We start from the raw sequence: 23,544 nt of genomic DNA, 5'->3' as shown, positions 1-23,544 counted from the left end.
TACTGTTAAAATGTAATGAAAGTTAGAAAATCTTGTTGAAACCATTTCTTAGAATCAACAACAAACATAACAAGTTGTACAATTCACAAGGCTTTACACATTTCTACACATTCTGTCCTGAAAACATTCAGAGAAAAACATTACAGGCAGCAGTTATAACAGAATTACGAAAAATATATGAAAACTTAAAACCTAAGGCTACTGGTTTTTGGGACAACGCGGCAACGATACGAAATACACGTGACAGATATTCTGGAAAGTTCTACAGTTTTCGTCTGACCTCTATAATGCGGCTTTTTCCAGCCCAGGTCACGGCTCCATTGTCAGATTTCCACAATGTTTCACTCGATCGAATTAGATAGTTTCTAGATAAATAGTTGAAGGTTTGAAGTTAGGCTGAGAATTCACTAGTTGATAGATTTGAAACTACGTATCGCGTTTTGTGACAGGATTACTGCCCAGGTTTTCTTCCATGCGGTAATTTTTTCTTTGGGATGTTGATATCAAACGTTATTAACCTAAGGATTTGTGCTACATATAATACAAATACTATTAGCCACATTTGTTTGCAAGAGTGGCAATAATACATGTTAAACTAGCTTCTGCCGGTGACTTTGAAAAGAATTTCAAGCTTCTAACTGCCGGTAGGGACTGTCAAGGATCTTTGAAAATCAATTTGTCTTCCGAAACACGAAGGAAATCGATATGTACAATATGATCACCCATCCACAGAAAACCTTGGGAAGCGTAACTTAACCTCAGAGATCGATCTGTTTGCTGGTTTCTTGCTGTTTTGTATCTAGCTGCGATTATGTAACAACACATTTCAAATATTTTATAATGAATATTCATCTAAATATTACTGTCTGTCCCTAAAAATGATTAACATTGCATTCCATTCCGAAACAATAAATAAGGCTACGCTTCTCTGCCTCAAATTGACGGGGTCTTAAAGTCTCTTAGAAATCGTTAAACAGAATGTCTGTAACAGGATTTGATATTTAAATTCAATTATATTAATCGCTTCAGTGACTTGATTGTATCGATTTCTTATTAAGAAGATTGAAAAGACCACTTGAGACCCTTGTTAAGGAATCTTATTGGTATATTTTATTTGAAATTTTGTAAAATTGAAGAGTTTTTTAGAACTAGGTCTAAATAAAATACAATCAAATGTAATTCTATATCACGATTTATAATAAATTTTATACGTAGTTAGTGGTTAAGCGAGATCATTTTAGCAATTACTAAAAACTAACGCCAAGGTACTTAATATATTGCGACTGTTATATAAAGTGACCAAATTAAAGTATTTGCTTGTTGTGTAGAGTCTTGTGTAAACAATTTCATATCAACCATATGGGTTTAAAATGTGATATTGGAACAGAAGCTCGATTCCCTACCACTATCGACAGCCGGCAACCTATCTAGCTACCTAAAAATGTTGTATGAACGTCTAATCAGCGCTTCTAACGGACGCCGTAGGAACCATTTTGGCAGAATTTTCGATACTGGGCAGTACCTATTGTAGAGAATCGTGCTCCCGATAGGTAAATCGAAAAGATAGAATCTTACTAAATTCTCAAAGAACCAAAGGCCATTGAACTACATAGAGGCGAAACACCTACACCTAAAACATCAATAGTTTCCAACAATAACCTGCAAAGACACACAAAAACAGACCTAGTTACACTAATTGAAAACAGCACTGTTGTGATAAAACAACACAACCGGGACGATGTTCCACGTCTTGAAGATGAAGGAATAAACAACGTGTACAGTTTTACGAGGAACAATAATAAACACTTCTGAGTAATGTAGACAAACGTGATGAAATAAAGAGTGCTGTCATCGATATTGTTGAAGCACTTATGAGTACCTTTCGAAAGATTTTCAGTGACGCTATACGGGAATTAACGATTTTTCATTTATAAGTCGGTCGCGAGCTGACTCGGTTGAGTGACCAAGATCAGTAACTCGATTCTCTACTACTATCGACTACCGACAACCGAACTGTCATCGAGAAATTTTGTATGAAAATCTGATCAGCGCCTCTGACGGGTGTCGTAGGAAACATTTTGGCAGTACATTCTAAATGTCAAATTTCGATAGCTAGCCGGTTGTCGGTAGTCGATAGTGGTAGAGAATCGAGGTACAGAGTAACGTGCATTGTAAATAAAATTATAACATTATGTTTTGCTTTGTTTTTCTTTCAAAGACTCTCGCCCTAAGAATTGGTCTTGTGTCGCGAGAACTTTAACAAACATACAAACAACGGACACAAAGTACAACCAGACCCGAAACAACTACTTGTGCATCTCAAATAGTTGTTCCGTGTGAGAACCGAACCCACGACCTTCCGACGTGTAGCGCACGTTTCCGCCTTGCTACATTGACCATGGTCTCGTTCTCTTGGACGAAATACGTATCTGATAGATTTTTTACAATACTTAGAACATTCAGGAAGCTTTAAGGGTGTTTTTTTAGAAATAATATTATCTTCCAGGTAGAAACCTAAATTACAATTTTGCCGTACGGTAAACAGAAATATACCGAACGGCAAAATTGTAATTTTAAATAGCCAGTTGACCTTCAATACAAACGCAGGTGAAGACAAAACCTCGTTTGTCAAATAAATCACATTTATAAAACAATTTGCGGCTATAACTTTTATACAAGCTTTAGATATTCAAATGTCTGCTTAAAATTCACGTGGGACATTACTGATTTTATTGGAGAAAGTTTTGTTTTTGGTTTGGAACTTTTATGATGTGTACCTGTGGTATTCGCAAGGGATATGTCGGTTTGTCTGTTCACATAGCGAAAATACATAATAATACTTGAGAAATATTATACTGAAGAGACGAGAGATTTGTTTTGTTATTGATGCTTTTATTATTGATAATTGATTTGGTTACAACACAATATACCACGTCTCGAAAAATTATGAATGCCTCGATGTAGCAGCAGAAAGATAAATAATAACAGCAAGAGACATGACTATCTCGGGTTCGATATCTGGGTCTGGCAAAGCACTGATGGTATTTTCTAAATATTTTTTAAATAATATTTGAATATTGTTCAATAGCAACGCGGAGTTTCTTGACGAGCCTGGAAAATTACAATTACTACTCTCGAATAACAATTCGCTCACGAATCAATATCATAAACCTATTGCTTTCAAGTCCAAATGTCAAACATTTGATCCAACAGTATCGAATTCGCAACTGCTACACATGAGATGATATTGCTAGGATAGTTCTAATGAAACGTCGCAATTAGTTGACTCCGTTAATATATAGGTGTGAGTATCACGTTTATGTTCCGAGAAGTAACTAATGATTATGTTTATGTTATACTAAAGATAAGATTAGATAAATAGAATTTGAACTTTGAGTGATGAGAAATTTTCAAGTTATTGAGTATTTTCTTCATTACATATTGTATGGCTTTCTTAAAATAGTTGCTAGTACCTTGTTTACATAATAAGGGCAATACAATTTAAATCCCTGTTTTGCTAACAAAATTATTGGGTTACCTAATAAAACACAGCCTCTCTTTGATAATAAGGCATATTTTAAATAGAAAGACTTAGAGAGCTTGCTGCCTGGCCCGACTTCGTAAGGTACACCCTTCGAACAATTTAACTCCCGTGTGAATTTTGATCCCACACATCTTCTCCTAACGATTACAACACTTACAAAAAGAATTATACAATTTAGTGTTGCTGTTCAAAAGTTATGCACGCACAATGTACATATTACGATGTTTCATTTTTATTTACATGAGATAAATAATACCACAAGAATTTTAAAGTTATAATAAATTAATAAAATTTAACAAAACACATTTAGTAAAATGTTGATATTTAACTATCCTCAACAAGTACTGCATCTAACTGTTATTCTTTTTCATTCCACTTCAATTTACCCGTAAAACCTAAAGTTAGCCAAACGAATCTGTCTTTGACGACTCAAGGATTATAGGTATCAGATCCATGCGGGCGTGTAACGAAGGTCAAATGAAGGTCAACGGAATGACGGGTCGCCGACGTCATACCCGTTCGCTGTCACAAGCACTCTTCAAAAAGGTAGTAAAAAGTGCACCGTTTGAAAATGTGAATGGATTTTAAAGGAAATTGCTCTTTTCTGATATATAAACTTTGTGTTTATTTGTAGTTCATCGGTTGGTTGGTTCAGTGAGTTGAGTAATATCTCTGGTGTAGACAGTTCATGGATAAATAGCCATATGTAGTTAGTATATGAGCTGATTGTATCGTTATTTCTAAGACCACTTTGGAATTTAGTTCATGCAATAGATTTTTTAAAAGCTTAAATATTTTTTAAACCAAGTTGATCAACAACTAAGCAAAAAACAGAAGAGGAGTTAAATTTAATATTTTATTGCATTGTCTTTCCGCGGTAATCTTATGCCACGGAGACTTTACAAACATTCAAATAACAACGCAAAAAACAAGTAACAAAAATTATGGATCACATAAATTCCGTGTGGGATCAAATATATAAACCCCACGTGTAAATGTCGCGACGTGGTGACAACCTTAGCCAATGCAACGACATTAGCAGCCTTTACTTGCAAATGGAAAATTCTTATTCATAGAACATTATCAAATGCATTTTCAATTTTCTATTACTCAACACATGTTTTGCATGTGGGAGTTTTACGCTTCGCGTCCACTGCGTAAGAATCGAAGCGTAAGGACTGCATGTTGTATGTTAATTTGTATGTTACTGCATGCACTAGACCAGCGTTTCGGCATATATTTATATTTTTATTGAATTTTATCTTTCATGCTTCAAGAGATCTATTTACATGGGACATACAGAGGGTTTTGCGATACTTAATAAAATTGTATTACAGTGTATATTTTTTTATTCCACCTTTTTAAACATCTCTTGACTACTGTTTATGCGAGGGTACGCGTGATATAACCATTTTTTGATTTTTTTTTCCTAATACCGCTTCTCCACAGACAGTTTGAAGGCCGCTAACGTATCTTCTAGCGATGGAAATGTTTTTTTTTTTAAATCAGTTTTTATTTGGGTAGTGAAAACAAGTTAGTCGGTGTCCGGTGTCCTATTCATGCTACCAGAAGAATGACATTCAGTGGAACCATTAATGAGTTAAATTTATGCGCAACTTCGCTTGCGTCACATAAGAGAGTCATAATTTCCCCCGCTTTTTTATCATTTTTCACTGGTACTCTGCTCCTATTGGTTGTAGCGTGATAATATATAGCCTATAGCCTTCCTCAATAAATGAGCTATCTAACACTGAAATAATTTTTCAAATCGGACCCGTAGTTCCTGAGATTAGCGCGTTCAAACAAAAAAACTCTTCAGCTTTATAATATTAGTATAGATATAAAAAATATACAAAGCAACAAATCTACGGTACGTATGTTTCGATTCCGACACAGTGGACGCGTCTCTCTACATGTACATACATGTGGCATATGGCGTGTGTGCGTATAAACATGTGCACGCAAGAATGAGTCTGCTCAACAGAATGTAAACTCAATTTGTTCGTTCAATTTCAAATGGAAATGGCTTGAATATATCAAGTATGGTGGTTATGATCTTTTAATGTAATAAATTGGGTATCAAGAAGCTTTTTATGTCATTATGGCTACTGGTTGTGAATGTGTGTGGAACCTCGTTTGTACTAGGCTAGTAATTTAGTCGAATAGCGAGTAATATAAATATGAAAGGTTGAATTTAAAAAGAAAACTTCGACTTGTAGTTTGGTCCAATCAATTAATTTTGCTCTAGCCATTACCTATTTGTTTTTGTTGTGCTCACCGGTCGGTAAACGATCTGTGGGTTAAGCAACCCTTGGCGCGGTAATTCCATAGATGGGTGACCGTGCTTCGGAGGGCACGTAAAAAGTCGGTTCCGGCTGTTGTCTACTAAGATAACAGTCGCTATCAACTTTGACACTAGGTTGACCACTAACCATACGACAAACAAACAAACAGCCGTTACTACTTACACTACTCGACTACATTGCTAGCCTAACGTGAACTAGGCTTAAGTGTACATATTGTTCAAAGCGATACTTCCACCTAAAATATTTTCTTAGAACGTAATATTAATAATACAATAACAAGGAAAAGAAATGTCAACTGTCAATTGCAAACAACGATGGTACCTATTTTAAAAAATGTGTAAAATTCTTAGAAACTTATAATTACTTACAAAACATTGAAAACGTCCCTTGATCCCACAACGAGGGAAATTATTTAGCAACGTTTGACTTAATAAGACCTCATTTCCCTAACTGGACAGCGTATATTTTTAGGGTTCCCTACCCAAAGAGTAAAAACGGAACTCTATTACTAAGCCTCCGCAGCCTGTCCGTCCGTCCGTCTGTCTGTCCGTTTATCCGTCTGTCACCAGACTGTATCCCATAAACCATAATAGCTAGAAAGCTACAATTTTCACAAATGATGTATTTCCATTGCCGCTATAACAGCATATACTAAAAAAAATATTTATAAGGGGGGTACCCCATACAATAAACGTGTACTTCCGTATTTTTATGGTACAGAACCTTTCGTGCGCATGTCTGTCTCGCAGTAACCCGGTTTTATTTATACATTTTTTCTTCAAATCAATTTATAAGTATCATATTTGCTAATTTACTGCGTAATTAATTTTATGCGTTGGACGTAAACAGCAAAAAACAATTTAATTTCGCGGCATCCCTTGTAAACAAATTGTGCGCGAAATAAATTGGAAAACTGATATAGGCAACACATTTTTATGGCATTTCATCAACAAGTTATAAATAGATGCGCTTATTTTATCACACCAAATAACCTTTTTCCGGTTTACGAACATCGAAACGACAAATAGACAGACAAAACTAATTGCATTATTTCTGTAATTTTTCAATTTAAGGGGAGATCAATCTTAGTTCTAATTTTTCCACTACCTTCAGACGAGTGGAGAGATTTCCCAGGGTGAAAATTATTCTATATGCTAATACAGTCTATAAACTATCTCTGTGCCAAACACCAAACAAAAGAATAACAAACATCCACCCAAACATTATATTGTTGTATGGATTATATCAATTGCCCACTGCCCATTTTATCCGTGTGGATGTTTTTTTTTTTAAAGCCTACTCCCGCACTAAGAATTGCTCTTGTGTTGCGGGGACTTCTACAGACATACAAAAAGCACAACCAGACACGAAGCAAATATGATTGTGTGGATCACACAAAAAATTGTTCCGTGAAGTAATCGAACCCACAACCTCCTGTCGCAATGGTGGCGTGGCGACCTTAACCACTGCGCCACGGAGGCAGACAAAAAAATTCTGGTGGGCTATCACTTCTCTCGGTTGTCAATTATTTGAAAGCCACATACATTGTTTTCTTAGTTAGACTACAGTAATAAGCACGTTACGTCAAAGCGTCAATGTACTAAATACCTGACCTTCAATTTGACGTATACTAGTTGTCAACTGAGATAATGCCGCTGATCTACAATCGGCATTGTGCTGTACTTCAAGTAGATGCAACACACTTCACATGTAGTAATTATATATGTAAAGCCTTACCGTGAACTTAGTTTGTTGACAGACACCTCGGCCGCAGAGCAGTTTCCGTGCCGATCGCTGGAAGTTGCGCGTCATCAGGCAGTACACTATTGGGTTTATTGCTGAGTTCGCGTGACCTGGGGAACACAAGCACTTGTTAATTGAAAAATTACATGGTGATATGCGGAAATCTGTATGTTATTATGTGTAAACATTATATAATTTAGAATATTTACAATCGAAATATGCATATTATGCATAGGAATAGGCATGCCCTCGAGGCATACACTCGAATCTCGCATTTTTATAATGTTAGTCTCATGTAACAGGGGGCTATTTTTTGGCCGTTTCTCACGTTGTCACGTTAAACTCTGGACTACTATTGTGAAATATTGTAAATTAAGTTAAAAAAGACCAATAGCACTTTATTCGACCCTAGAATTGAATCCAAAATCTCGTGATCAGCAGTCGGATACTCTACTAACCGCGCCATTGAAGCAATACACTTCAATGAACGAGTAAACGTTATTAAATATTGCTACATAACACGTTTTATTCTGATTATATGCTTTGCAATATTGCTATATACTTAGAATGTTATGCAAAATAGCATAACATATTTTAATGATACTTTAGAGCATACGCAGCTGTATGCTTTCGCGGCCAGACGCTGTCATATTACGCCATTTACAAAATTTATAAACACCTGACCCAAAAGAAAGGTCTTCCTTAAATGTTTTCATAAAAAGAAAAAGAATGGAAGTCTTAACTCAATTCTGAATGAAAAATGTCCTTTTATTATTTTCCTCTTACTCTTCGTATTTTCTCGATGGCTTTCATATTGCAAGGATAAAAGCTTGATGCAGTTTTAATGGTTTTTTATTTATAGAACATTTTCAATTTACATTTGCCTTTAAAGATTTGTTTATGTAAAAGAGATATAAAAAGAATTTTATATTTATGCTTCCAAGATTGAAATTACATTTTCTGGCCAGTCTCCTTGGGAAAAAACATGATTTTTAGCATGCAGGTATGTATGTTTCCAAGATCAATCAATCAAGTTTAAGTAGCACACGCATATTTTTGAGAATCACGTCAGTTATTCAGAATCATAGTAGCTATAACGACAACCATTTCAAGTGGGAGAAAGATCAATTCCCCTGCAGGTATTCATTTCAAACTACTATATTGCTTTTGCTCAGGGCTAATTTGACCTTTAAAGATTATACTCCGCAACATCGGTTGATAAAGTTAAGCGCTATTATATGTCGACAACTTAGTTGAAAGCCTTGCAAGCTTGCAGCTAGCTCAGGGGTACAAAATTCAGAATTCATAAATGAATGACTTTCATTCTTATGCAACTAATGATGATATGTTTAGTTCAGTTACTTTAGTTTTGAACTAGCTGACCCGTGCGGCTCCGCTCGCGTGAATGTCGTGCTGTTGCATTCGTTGCAGCTCACTTAGACCTAGATACTTTCAAAATAATATCCTACCTACATGAAAATGCTTTAACAACTTTTTCGCTTTGACCTATCCTTCTGTCCGAACCCGTCTTCTCTCATGTTCCTGTCGGCGCCCGCGTACCTACCTGCTTTGTAGCGTACGCGTATGGAACCGCGCTTAAGTTCTTCACCCGCAAAATCATGTAGGTATCTACGATGATACGGCCGGCGCGAGCGCCGCGTTAACCATAATTTTATATTCATAAGACATTGTAGGTAATTTAATTTACCTGTCGTCATATGATACATAATGCATAAAATTTATGATTGACATATTTAAAAAAATAATATAAAACAAAAACAAATAAGTTTGGTGCATGTTGTAAAATGGATTGCAACGCCATCTATGACGTGTATGTGTAAACTCAGGTTCATATGAAATAATGCACTTTGAAATAAAATGGATTGCAACGCCATCTATTATGTGTACCTATTTGTAAACTCAGGTTCATATGAAATAATGCACTATGAAATAAAATTAATATTAAATTATACAAAAATCTACCCAAATTACAAGTCACAAAAAGTCATTGTATCCGATGATGCACTATGAAATAAAATTTATATCAATTTCCACAAAAATCTAAACAAAATGCATAGAAAATGTTTAAAAAGTACTTTGAAACGTAAAACAGTCACAAAAAGTATTGTCTCAGATGAGGTTCGATCCCACACCAACATGATTGTATACGGAACAACAAACCAACGCGCCACAGCAACACTTAAAGGCTATGCCAAAATTATCGCTTATACCTGTGTACGATTTTTACTACATATTTGCAATTTTCTAGAAAATTAAACAATTTTATGAGATAAAAAGTATCCCATAAGTTGCTCCACTACTTATTCTATGCATATACCAAATTTCAGTGCATTATATCCGGTAGTTTTTACGTGATAGCGACACATACAGACGGAGGACAGACAGACAGACAGACAGACAGAAAAGAAAATTATAAATTGCAGATTCGGTATCAGTATCCGTTACTAAACATCCCCCATTGGTTTTTTTTTAAATATATTCAATGTACAGAATTGACCTCTCTACAGATTTATTATAAGTATAGATAACACAGTATTATTAATTATATTCTTGATATATCATGCGTTCCAAGGTCTTTTCCTATAGTCGCCAACTTAATATAGAGCCCTTCTGCACAATTTGGTTAGATTATGATTTATATTTCTATGTATATCAAAAATTATAAAGTTGTATTAAACAGACTACCCTTGGTAACATAAGCCTGTTCTCACTGATGTTATAGATTCTAGTTAGTGAAGCTAGCCGGGAACCTTGCATTCAAGATTTTCCTAAGTTGTTACACTATTAGTTGTCGAACTATACTATCTGTTGCGCAGAAATGCAGCCTTGTGGTTAATTAATGGAGAAAATACAGGCTTTATACGCAACAGTTATCACGGCCGGATAAGCTGTTTAATTGAGTCCATTTGCGCTACGTATAGAGTAGCACTACGCTTTGATGCGGCTAAATTCTGAGACGCAATTATGACCTTTCCACAATTCTCGGTTGAACTTGGAAGCGAATTGTAGTACAAAATGAAACTGTAGCGCAATTCTCTACACTCGGTACTGGCGGGTATGGAGAGTTTGATATTTAAAATGTACTGCCAAAATAGTTCCTACGGTGACCGCTAGAGGCGTTGATCACATTTTCGTGAACAATTAGGTCGGTTGGTACGCGATAGTGGTAGAGATTCGAGTTACTGATGTGTGGATTTAGCTATTGCGTAGTTTCCCTGTCATTGGCAAGAATTTTGCATTTCGCGCAATATTTTTTTTCTAATTATGAATTAAACTTTCTTTTCTTACTTTGTGAGCCTGCATTTATTTACGAAATTTGTGAGTTGGGATTAATAATAATATATTATTTGTCAAAACCCGTGTGTGTAGACGCTTAGCTCAAATATTAAAAAGCGGCCACCTATCTAGAAAACGACCTCGAAACGTTGCTAACTTGTCGGTTGTTTCAACGCTTGCCTACGAGCGCCTAAATAGCTCAAACAGAAATGTTTTATCTTTGTAAATATTTATTTAAATTTTTGTAAATTTTTATTGTGTTCCACGAACAATTTTTACTTTATTGTATCAAAGATAATAGCGAATCCATTCTGATCCATCATAACACATTCATGGAATGTTCATGTGGTATTGATTTAATACAAAATACGCAATCATGTGCCTTTGATGAAATCGTTCGCATTAATGCAATACACGGAAAAACGTGCCTCGCATGACAAGTTGAGTCATTGCGTCGTATATTGAAATATTTTGAAATGGAAAATGGTCATTGTGCTCTTTATAGAGAGAGATTCTTTGTATAATATATTGGTCTGCACTTATTCTTTTTGTTAATTCTTAGTGGTCTTCTTGTTCTTATCTTCTTCTTCTTATCGTATGGTCAGTGGTCAACCTAGTGTCAAAGTTGTTCAAGCCGCCCGAAGGCCTTTGACATGGCTTAACGACTGTTACCTTAGTAGATAACAGCCGGGACCGACTTTTTACGTGCCCTCCGAAGCACGGAGGCGCCCAGTTCAAATACCACTATGCGGTCACCCATCTATGGAATAACCGCGCCAACGGTTGCTTAACCCACAGATCGTTTACCGACTGGTGAGCACAACTGGCTATGGGCGCCTGGTAGTTTGTGTTCAACAAATGCATGATACTGAATACATTTATGTATTTATATTTATACTATTCGTATTACTTGCGTGAAATTCCATTTCAAAAGAATATAATGGTAGCTATTTTTGTACCTTTTTTTGTACGCACCCACTATATTTTTATCTCTTTATCACCCTATGGTACACTGGGAGAGAAGGCCTCAGGCGTTAATCCCGTCTAGAACATCCTTTGTGGGTACGATGTTTCATACTGTTCATATATATCAGCTTAGCCTTTTTTACAAACTGTGTTGAAGTCGGCTTCCAGTCTTACCGGATGCAGCTGAATACCAGTGTTTTATATGGAGCGACTGCCTATCTGACCTCCACAACCCAGTTACCTGGGATATTACACGACACCCTTCGGTAAGACTGGTTGTCAGACTTTCAAGCTTCTAACTACTGTTAACGACTGTCAAAGATCTTCGAAAATCTTTGTAACCCGGGCCAAGCATTACCATTGGAAAATTCAGGTGGCGGACAAAGTCGCGGCAAGCTAGAATTGTATAAATATTTTAAGTGCTGAAGAAGTAAAAAATACTTTAGCATTTAGGCCTTTAATAAAAGTTTAATTTTGGGGGCCAGTAGCTAAGTTTGTATTTTATGGTTGGCAAATGTTTTATTCAATGTAAAATTTAACACAATTATTTGTATAATACACGGATAGATGTCCAATATTTTTTTGTTATACTTAAGTTCCTTAGTTACTTTGTGAAGATATCACGACAGAAAGCTAACAAAAAGTCATTTTAAAAGCAGCATCTTTATAAATTTGAGTCGAAACAATCGTGATTTCGAAACTACTTCAAAAGAAAATACTTATTCTATAAAATAACTAGCAGCCCATACCGGTTTCGCACGGGCATAATATTATAATAAAAGAAAATACACAATGTTTAACAGGGAGTTTGTCTAAGCGTATAGCAACAGCGGCAATGTTAAGGTGCGATGTGTGTGCGATCTATATGTGCCGATGTATAATTGTATACCCTATTGTGTTACAGTCCACTAGTTTTAAGATGTTTAGTGCAAAATAAACTGTCAAAGCGTCCACACGTCGTTTTACTGGGCAAATCACCTACATTGCAATTAACAACCTTATCGCCGTGAACAAAACAGGTAAAAAAATAACATTAATTGAAAGCAAAAAACTAAGTTATAATTTATTTTTTGTGAATATATTACTTTCCTAATTATTGTTTTTATCTACATTTTTTTATATTTTATTTGCTTTTTAAATTTTTTTTCGTACATTATTTTTCACTTGTATTTTTTGTCATTATTTTTTTTTTATTTATACTTAAATATACAAATTGTTAAAAGGTCATAACCGCAAAACAAAAGCCATTTAATTTATTGAGTAAGAGCCTCCCTGTAAACAACGCATAGCTAGCCGAGCGGAGTTTTTTCTATTTTTTAAACTGGTGATATCGTTTGAATGGAATATACGAATCTAATCATTCAAAAGGTGATATGAAGGTATTGAAGTAGTCTTATATAATGATTTATTTATTTAGATAAGGATCAATACCGGGGTACGAATAAAGAGCTTTTTCTAGCGGTGGCATATATTATATATTATTTTTTTGAATAAAAGGACGCTTATTGTGGCGTAACTACATATTATTATAAAAGATAGAGACATGCTGTCGCGACTTTTTTTGTAGACAGTAATGTGTCCTGAAAAATTGTACATCATTTTGTGCTATCATTAATAGTTTTCGCAGCGCACGCGATTGAAGTTTTTTGTTAATTTTTTTACACCTTGGGTTAGATTATTCAAATTTTAGTAAGCATCCCTATTTTTTTTTTGAAAATGAAACATAGCCAATGTTACTCGAAAATAGTGTAGCTTGCCAACGGTGTAAGATTTTTTTAAATCGGTCCGGTAGTTTCGGAGCCTATTCAATGCAAACAAACAAACAAACAAACAAAAAATCAAACATTTCCTCTTTATAATATTAGTATAGATAAAAACATTAAGTACTTCCGAGTATTTTTAAAACGAGTGCAGAATATACAGCGAATTGTGTAGCTTTAACTACGAACGTCATAATGTATTTTTTCAGTAACAAGTACTTTCTGAGAACTTAAGTGCATTATTTTTAGGAAAAAATCTGAAGTTTCGTTTCCTGAAAATTTAGAGTATTACGTGAAAAATACTGTATTCTTTAGAAATAACAGTGTATATTGTTTTGTTAGCATACGATTGAGGGAAAAAGATTTTTTTTACTGTTTTCAAATCTTATGTAAATTATATAAATAAACTATAAACAGAATAAAACTTGATCTTGATTATATTATGTAAACAAGAATATTAACAAGTTACAAATATATTTAAATAACTGTAAACTTGCGTTAATATCACTATTTAGAAATTTCTTTGAATCATTTTAATAATCAACTAAAGATTAAAATTACGTTAGTGTTAAAAAAAATCTCCTCGATCGAGGAGATAAACTGTTAAAATTCCGTCTGATAAGCTAATTGGTACTTATCCAGAAACGTTGATTTCGGACCTTCATAATATAATTACGGCTAAAATTGTCAATCGTCACTTCATTACTCCCATGACAATCACAAGCTTGGGAATAATGTCATTCACGTTCATCAAGCATCATTACTGTCAATTTGAATGGTTCAATATCACGACAAAGTGCGGTACATGCATACATACATACATCGGTAAACGATCTGTGGCTTAAGCAAACCTCGGCGCGATCTTTCGATAGATGGGTGACCGCATAGTGTTATTTGAACTGGGCGCCTCCGTGCTACGGAGGGCACGTAATAAGTCGGTCCCGGTTGTTGTTAATTAAGATAACAGTCGTTAAGCCACGTCAAAGGCATTCCATACGATAAGAAGAAGACATACATACAAACAAACATACAAATGTATGTAATACGTGTATGATGTGCTAATTTTATCAATAGACATGTATACTCAAGACTAGCTTTGATATTACTATTTGATATTAGGGCTTAATATAGAAAACTTCATATTATGATTACGTTTCAAAGCAACCTATTGGAACAAATTTTGACTAAACATGAGCGAAATAATCCGATATTATTTAATACTAGCAGACTGGCTTGACTCCGTCCTGGTATATAATTTTATCTCGTTGATTGTATTACCATAAATATATAGATCCCATCGAACCCATACAAAACATATTAAAAAAAAAAAAGAATTATCCAATTTAGTTAAGTTATTCAAACGTTATGCACGAACACATAATATATTTCGGTGAATAATTTTTGTTTATATAGATTTTACTATAGATCATGGAAAGTAAAAAAAACTTGTTATAGTGGGAGTCGAACCCACGCTCATTGGCTTACACACAAAGTACATGCCGTCGATTCAAAACAGAACGAATATTTTTTTTGATTTAAATATAAAGAAAAACTAGACTCATTAAATAAATAATTAAAGAAGAATTCAGACCAAAGTCTGTGGTCTGAATTACTAAATCTTATTTATTAATTAAAGTAATAATTTCTAACTTATTACCAAAGAAATAATGAGTTTGGCCATTATCTCTTACAATACACTTATCTGTTAATTTACTAACATGTTTCTATTTTCATAATTTATTTTAAATGAATCCAGGGGTCATGGACAATATTTTAGTTTTAAAAGCTCTGTATAACATAAAACACATTAGACAGAATACGATAAAAATCCATACTAATATTATAAATGCGAAAGTAACTCTGTCTGTCTGTCTGTCTGTCTGCTACTCAATCACGCCTAAACTACTGAACCAATTTGCATGAAATTTGGTATGGAGATATTTTGATACCCGAGAAAGAACATAGGCTATATATCATCACGCTAAGACCAAAAGGAGCAGAGTACCAGTACTAAATGTTACAAAAACGGGGAAAATTTCACCCATTCTCTCTTATTGGACGCAAGCGAAGTTGCGCGAGTCAGCTAGTACTGATATAAAAGTTAGTTTGGATTTTTTGCGTAAGTAGTAAAAACAAATAAATATTAATAACCTTGGAATAATAGAGAGATATGTCATGAAGAAAACGACTGTTTGTTATGGGCTTAAAAATCGCTTGTGATAAGTACGCAGCAGTTTATAATACAATATTATGAAGCAGCTAAGTAATAAATAAGCACTAAATTAACCTTAACCATATTCATACTGTGACAAAATGTTATTATACGAAAACCGATGTATTTAAAGTTCAAAAAACTCCCACCAAAAAAATTTCAAAGAAAGCATCAACAAAAAGGAGCAATAACGCAAAATCTTCTTACAAAATTGAACAAAATATATCAAAAATTTTATAACAAGAAATATTTCTAAGAAAAAGTAATCATACATATTTCCGTAAGTAATTAAGTAGAAAAAAATAACATCGTAACATATCCTCTTAGTCAAAAGATATAAAAGAGAAATGCTTTTAAAATTTCGGGTACATCAAAGCTCCTAACGATGTACAATATTCAAACGTATCAAATATTATTTGAACAGACTGTAAATAAAAATGAACAATTTTTTTCACTGATTCGTGTTTGAGCTTTTGACCTAAGAAATATGGTTATTAGAATAGGCATCGTTTTACAGGTGACATCTGCTAATGAATTAGTATTTTAAATATTTTTAGAACTAAGCTTAAGCTATGACAAATTCTTATTACTTTCGTGTTAACTTAGTACTAGTAACCGGCGGTCCTGTATGACAGAATGTATGGATGTGAATGAAACAAATGAATTCTGTAAGGTTCGTATCAAATGGCATTCTCTGGTCTTTGCTTCATTAATCCATGCTTTCTTCCTATAGGTAGAGCCCTATAGGAAAAAAGCATGGATTTATTGATTTTGATGTATGCATGAAATTTTAAATTATTGAAGACATAAACAACCCATTAAGCACTATTTAAATTTTGTTTCTGTTGAAAATGACGGCTGTGATGTCATAACGACATCATTTCTATACTAAATACAGTTTATGACGTTTCCTCAACATTTGTTTGTAGCAAAATAAGGTATTAGTAATCGCAAGATGATTCCCGCCTTTCCTCTTTTCCTCCCTACTGTAATCCTTCAAAGGAGTTATTTTGAAAGAAGCAAGATAGAACTGGTTTTCCTCAATTTAAATACTTTAATGTACATTCATACACATAATATGTAAAACGTCGCCTACGCCCACTACCATAGGAATATTCCTAGGAAGAGACCAGAGAATGCTACTTACTTTAAATACCTTTACGTATTTTGAAATAACATTCTTAAAGAGAATTATGTTTTAACCAACCGTGAACTGCCTGTGGCGCGGTCGGTAGTATATGCGGCTGCCGTGCGAGAGGTCTCGGGTTCGAATCCTGGGTCGGGCCAAAAAGTCTTTTCTGAGATTTTCTGTTAAGAATTTCTTAGAGACTGCCCGGAGTTGGGAAGTTGAGGTCGAAGACCTCCGTGCCTCGGAGAGCACGTAAAGCCGTCGGTCCTGCGCCTGACCTCTCGCTGGTCGTGTCGGTTATCCGTCCCACCGGACTATGAGAGTGATGGAATAGAGAGTGTACCTGTGTATTGTGCACACACTTGGACACTATAAACAAAGTCCTGCACAGATGGTCAGTTTCGTTGTAGTCGTATATAGGCTAGGAGGACATTATTTTATGTTTTAACACGCAAGCAAAACGCTTTAATTATAGACATCAACAGCTATATTAATTGATCGTAATGAAATTTTACTGCAGGTTAAGCTAAACTAAAAGATTTTAATAAAATTGTGTATTTCTATCACAAAAGTTCCTTAAAAGTGTGATACCGTGTGATGTGAATGTGTGAAAGATACCTTAAGAATAAAGTGTAAAACGGAATTACAGACAAACGAATTAAACACCTAACTACAGAAATGAACGAGGTTCAAACAACGTTGAGAATCTTCATTCAGATTTCCCGGAACTGATATTGCAGTGAACATTGATCATGCATTAATGAATACGCGAACTATTTTTAGACAAGAAGAGTAAAGCTCCACATAATAATGGAGATTCAGTAGAAATAGATTCTACACATACGCAAAAATTGGTTTATTCATTTTAATTCAATTTTAGTTCAAACTAGCTCACACGCGCAGCCCAGCTTACGCATTTTTTCTCTCCATAAAATCTTTTTCGTGTCTTAAATAATAAGTAAACTTAAACAATAAGTTGATTTGGTTGAGCCATTGAGATTTGGCGATTCATTTTTCATACATTCATTTAGATAAATTGTATCTTTTGTCCGTCTCCTGGTTCCAAGCTACATCTCCGCCAATTTTCAGTCAAATCGGTTCAGGCGTTCCTAAGTTATAAATAGATACTAACACAATTTTCTTTTATATATCAATAGATATAGATACATAGGTAGATGAACACCGTGGCTAAAAATTTAGGTAAAGAAATTCCAGGTGATATTGAAAAATTTTAGAATACCAGGTCATGAAATTCTCGTAGATTTTGCTCGGAATATCGATTTTAGAGAAATTTCTTTAAAATGTCGGTTCTTTACTTGACCGGTTGTGATTTGGGATAGAATAGATAAATTATCATGTCCATAAGTCCATAAGTATTGTGTACGTTTTAACTGCAGCGCCATTTTCTGCAATCGAGTACTGTCGAGTATCGGAGAATCTTAATCCACTTACCAATAAATAAAGCATATGGCAGATACATGCTAAGGTCCTTAGCATCAACGAGGTTGATGTCAAGAAGCAGCTGCATGATATTGTACGGCATCCAGCACATCGCGAACAGGACTGCTAGGAGGAGCAGGATCCAGGCCACGCGCTTCCTCTCCTTCATCAGTCTTAGGCCCTGGAACCAAATATATTCTTTAGGCTGGTGGTTTTTTATGATGCCTATTAAAATATTGTACTTTGAGATATATGCCTGTATTGTTTGGAGAGAGAACAATTTGTATCCCATTTTGTACAAAGTTTAACTTGTTCGAATTAAGATCAAACATTACATACTACATTTATTAAAAACTAAACGCCACCTGCGAATTCGTCTGCGTGGAAACCCTTCCATTGGTTCTGTAGTATTTGTGTGAAAAGTAGCAAACATCCAAACATACACGCTCACAAACTTTCGAATTTGTAATATTAGTAGGATGTTGAAATTGTTCAATCTCAGAAATTATATAAGTGATCGGTAAACAATCCGTGGGTTAAGCAACACCTGGGGCGATAATGCCATAAATGGGTGACCGCATAGATGGTATCTATTCTTATCATCTCGGGCACAGAAAAAGTCGGTCTCGGTTGTAATCAATATCAGCCATTAAACCATGTCAAAAGTCTTCAGTCCACTTGAACAACTTTGACACTATCAATCAAATTTTGGACGCGTTCTCCTCCCAAAGAAAATTTAGGATTAGACCCTGAGTCGATCATGCTAGCTCCGTCAAGAAAATTTTAGGGAATTACCTCACACAAGAAAAATATTTTCTCTGAAATCACAAGACATAATACTCGTGCAAATTGTCTTGTATTACTTTCAACTACCAAAAATAATTATATTAAAATTAAGGTCACTCGAAAATAAGATTTTCAGCGGCCAAAACTATTTTCATACGAAAACCGTCATTAAAATATCGTTTGCTAAAATTTGTTATTAATTTCTTAGTTGAGTACTTCGTAAGTAGTTGGAGAAGACCCAAAAACACGGGTGGATAATAATTGGACTAGCCATGTCTACACTAATTTGTCAGCCTAGAAAATCTTTGAAAATTATTTTGATCTATACTAGTACAAGGTATTTAAGCTAGCTCAAAAAATCTTTGTTAAGTTTGTAAATATCTATCACACTGTAAAAAACTGCATTGAAAGCCTCTTTGTTTATATATTGAATAATTTAATGAATAGTTTCAACGCGTGAAAAGATTTCCCATTATAAAAGTAATTAAGGCATTAACCAGTTGTGTACAACTGCATGCCTGCTAATAAATAAATAAATAAAATAAATAAATAAAAGTAATTCTATTATGTTATAATACAGATTATAATATTCTATGATGTCATTGTATGTACCAAGTTTTATCTAAATCCGTTCAGTAGTTTTTTCGTGAAAGAGTTTTCTTACATTATTATTATTGATTCTTTACCACTTTTTATTAAGGACTAGCTGGCCTTACCACTTTTTATTAAGGACTAGCTGGCCCACGCAACTTCGCTTGCCTTACCGAAGAGAGAATGGGTATTTTTCGTTGCTACTCCGCTCCTAATGGCGGTAGCGTGATGTTATATAGCCTAAAGCCTTCCTCGATATATGGACTATATACAAATAGGACCAGTAGAACCTGAGATTAGCGCGTTCAAACAAACAAACGAACAAACAAACAAACTCTTCATCTTTATAATATTATATAATATAAGCAATGGGACATTAATGGGTTAAATTAATTATTTAAATATATATATATATATATTAGGGTGGTTCAAAAAAATTTTTTTTTAGTTATCACTTTCGCCACGGGCTTAATTTGTTACACGTATTTGAAATAATATCGTCGCAAAATTTGAACAAGGTAGCTTCAGTGGAAATGGGTGCTCAAAGCAGTAATACTTTAGATTTTTTTGTGAAAAGTGCAAATTTTTCTTTTACTGTTATAGGTCTTTTTTGGGTATTAAACTAAGCTAATTCATTATATATATGACTGCTTAAGTGTTTAAAACTAAAATATATATAAAAAAAAGTGTTTTGTTACATAAATTAGGGACAAAATATGTTCAATAACTCGACAAAACCACGATATTTTTCTTTTGGGTTGTTGAGATGTGGAACCCTTATCAAGGCTCAATCAACCTTTTCGGCAAGTTTTGCTTCTTTATCACCACTTAATTATTGAACATATAAATTTGATAAATTCTGCGCGCGGTCTTATTGAAAATGTGGTGAAAATATGGAAAAAATCGGGAATTTCGACAAGACAATTAAACCATTGCGTAGAGAAATTTATTAAAAATCTTCATAATAATTATAGTCATAATCACTGTGCTAATTATAGTCATAGTCAAGCTCTCCTCAAATACCACTATTCAAGAGATTCAGTGATGCATGGGACACTTTTTCGAAAAAGCAGTATGATAGTCTGATTGTTAATTCCGGTACGGAAAATTTCGCCCTGAACACACTTGAGACTCTTACCATCGTAAATTCTGGGGAAAAACCAGTAAGCGATTACTACAAGGAGTTAATTGAACTCACTATGATCTTTTGAACAAACCACCTTCTAAATTAATTAGCTGGCCCCAGGTCCAATACACCACGCTCGATGGATGCCTAAATCGAGTTATGCTATGAAAATTTTTCTTTTCAGGCATTATTTACACAGGCAGTTATTGTACAAATAATTCCTTAAAAGAAAAATCTAACTAATTAAAAGTTAAGAACAGCTAATAGCTCGATTAATTAGTTTTGGTGCTCATAAATACACCAAGACTTGTATTGAAACGCCTTTAAAAACAGATGCACCAAGAAATGACTTGTTACTTTAAAAGAAGTTATAATTGTACGATACCATTGATTTTGAAATAAGTAAAGCTGCAAGGAAGGTCTTAAAGCATCACCTATGGTATTTGCCAGACGAACTTATTATCTTTGCTCTGTCTTCCGACAAGCTTTTTTGTGGCGAGAAAATGGCCACAGTTCATCAAATGAATGCTGATCGTAGTTCTCGTCCAGTACGAGGTGACAGTCGTTAACTGTCATTTGATTCTACATTATATACTTTTGCGTCGGAAAGTTCGCTAAAAACAGATTTTCTACTAGATTTAAGGACTTTTTCTTACAATTACCATCTGAGGTTTGGAATGAAAATGCTGATTATTTTTAAAGCAAAAATTGCATGATTGCTTGTTATTGCGGAAGGGGGTGTGAAACTATTTAAAGACTACAATAGCTTGCTCACTAAGGACGAGGAAGAAAATCAATATATTATATTATTACGTGTAGTTGTGTCTACTGAAACTTCTAAAAAGGAGTTACCTAACTCAGTTTCAGATTGATCATAAAAGTTTTTACAATAATATAAATAAGTTTTTGCTTTGATCATTCGTTTTATGTGCCTTTTAACTACTTATTACAATAAAAAGTCTTACTTTGATGTACCTGTAGTGAAATTTTTGCACATACCCTTTTTGAATATTTTACTAAAATTTTAATATATACTTAATAGTCCCTTACTTTATCAAATCTGTCTTTTACTTTCGTATTCATACAGACAAAATAAGTACGTAAAAATATAATTGCAGTTCATTCATCACTTTTTCCTTATTCAGTACTTTCCTCACCTGCGACTTTCGACTTCTAACCTCGAGACCAAAACTAAATGATTTTCCTTCTTATAATAAAATATATTTTCAAGAGGAAAAAAGTATTTTTATATCGTAAGAAGTTTTTCTACAAAGTTACTGACTGCAAGATGTGGTAGTTTTTTCTTAAAAAACACGTCTTTGTGACAAAATGTATTACTTTGAAACTTTTACTTTGGAAGTTTGAAAGTAGAGGATTTCTTCTTTAAAGTTCGGAATGCTTACCGACTTTAGATTTTTAAAGACATTGAATAAATTTTGTTGGATTTTTAGAAAAGAGTAGATGGAGTTAATTTTAGTTTTGGAAAATAAATGTTACATAAGTGATAAAATTGTCTTGAGTGTGTTACTAGGGGAACCTATTTATTTTATTTGGTTATAAATCTTGCTGAGCTCCTAGCTTAGTATCAACAGCCGCGCGGATCGCTCTCTAAGGGTCAGCGCATACCGAAAAGAGCGCAGCGAATAGGATTTTTTTAATGCACTTGAAAATCAACTTTAAAATTAATAAATTAAAGTGCCTAAGTGCTTGAACCTGACAAAAAATGCTTGCGCATCCTCGAGGATGCGCGGGTATCCCCGCGCGGCATCGCGTCGCCGCCGGCATCGTACGAGAACTTTCAATGTTGTTACTGAGTTTAAAGTGGGAGAACGTCATTTTTATTCTTCTTTAGCCAAAAGAGCAATTATAATCATGGCCCAGTCCACCATCGTTGACGAACTTTCACGAAAAACCAATGTTTAATGTAGAGTTGTAACCAGCGCAGACAGAGAGGAATAATCCTCGCGCAGTCGCGAGCATGCTCGACACGCGAGCCGTAAAGAAAATGCCCGAGACCGCGCGAGGATTATTCCTCTCTGTCTGCGCTGGGCCTTAGGGTAAGCTACGCTTGCTGAGAATGTTCTGTCGATAGGTGACCATATCATAAATTGCGAAATCTTCCATATTTTGAAAGGCTACCGGCTGTCAATAATTTATAGGTCTTCGATAATCGTTAACAGTAGTTAGAAGCTTGTCAACCAGTTTTATCAAGGGGTATCGTGTTATAACCGTGGCAGCTGGGTCGCGCACGGCCGATAGGCAATCGCTTCATGGAAAATACTGGAATATAGCTGCAGCTGGTGAGTATGGAACGACTTCAACATGCTTAGAAGAACGTCTAGGCTTATTTATTAAGTCTTGAGATTTTAAGGATTACTAATTAACTTTATTATTACATTTTTTTCTTAGGCTACGATTAAATATACAGAACTATTGTCTTAATCCGTGAACTACTCTATCGAATTGATGCGAAGTATAAACTTGTCTCGAGTAAATTAATCTCTGAACCTTTAAAAAGCCAATACAATTAATTAAAACAAAATGTTTATATTACCAGGGTAGTCAACCTCTAAGCATTTATTTTAACTAAAATTTTATATAGGTACACTAATTTATTGATAAAATCATAACAAATTAATTTTAA

General features: G+C 34.5%; 1 protein-coding gene across 2 annotated transcripts in view; it reads right to left on the bottom strand.

The window, feature by feature from the left end:
* The window catches only part of LOC142973411 (neuropeptide FF receptor 2-like), a 113,993-nt gene that overhangs the window by 8,053 nt on the left and 82,396 nt on the right, over nt 1-23,544 (bottom strand). For both annotated transcript variants that reach the window (XM_076115082.1, XM_076115083.1), the window contains 2 exons: nt 18,410-18,578; nt 7,588-7,703 (listed from right to left, as the gene is read on the bottom strand). In XM_076115082.1, coding sequence (XP_075971197.1) covers nt 7,588-7,703; nt 18,410-18,578 — 285 coding nt within the window. The remainder of the gene's footprint in view (nt 1-7,587; nt 7,704-18,409; nt 18,579-23,544) is intronic.

This window comes from Anticarsia gemmatalis, chromosome 5 (assembly GCF_050436995.1).
Source record: "Anticarsia gemmatalis isolate Benzon Research Colony breed Stoneville strain chromosome 5, ilAntGemm2 primary, whole genome shotgun sequence".
NCBI lineage: Eukaryota > Metazoa > Arthropoda > Insecta > Lepidoptera > Erebidae > Anticarsia > Anticarsia gemmatalis.
The sequence above is the reverse complement of the archived record's forward strand: the minus strand, read 5'-3'. Positions and strand labels throughout refer to the sequence as shown.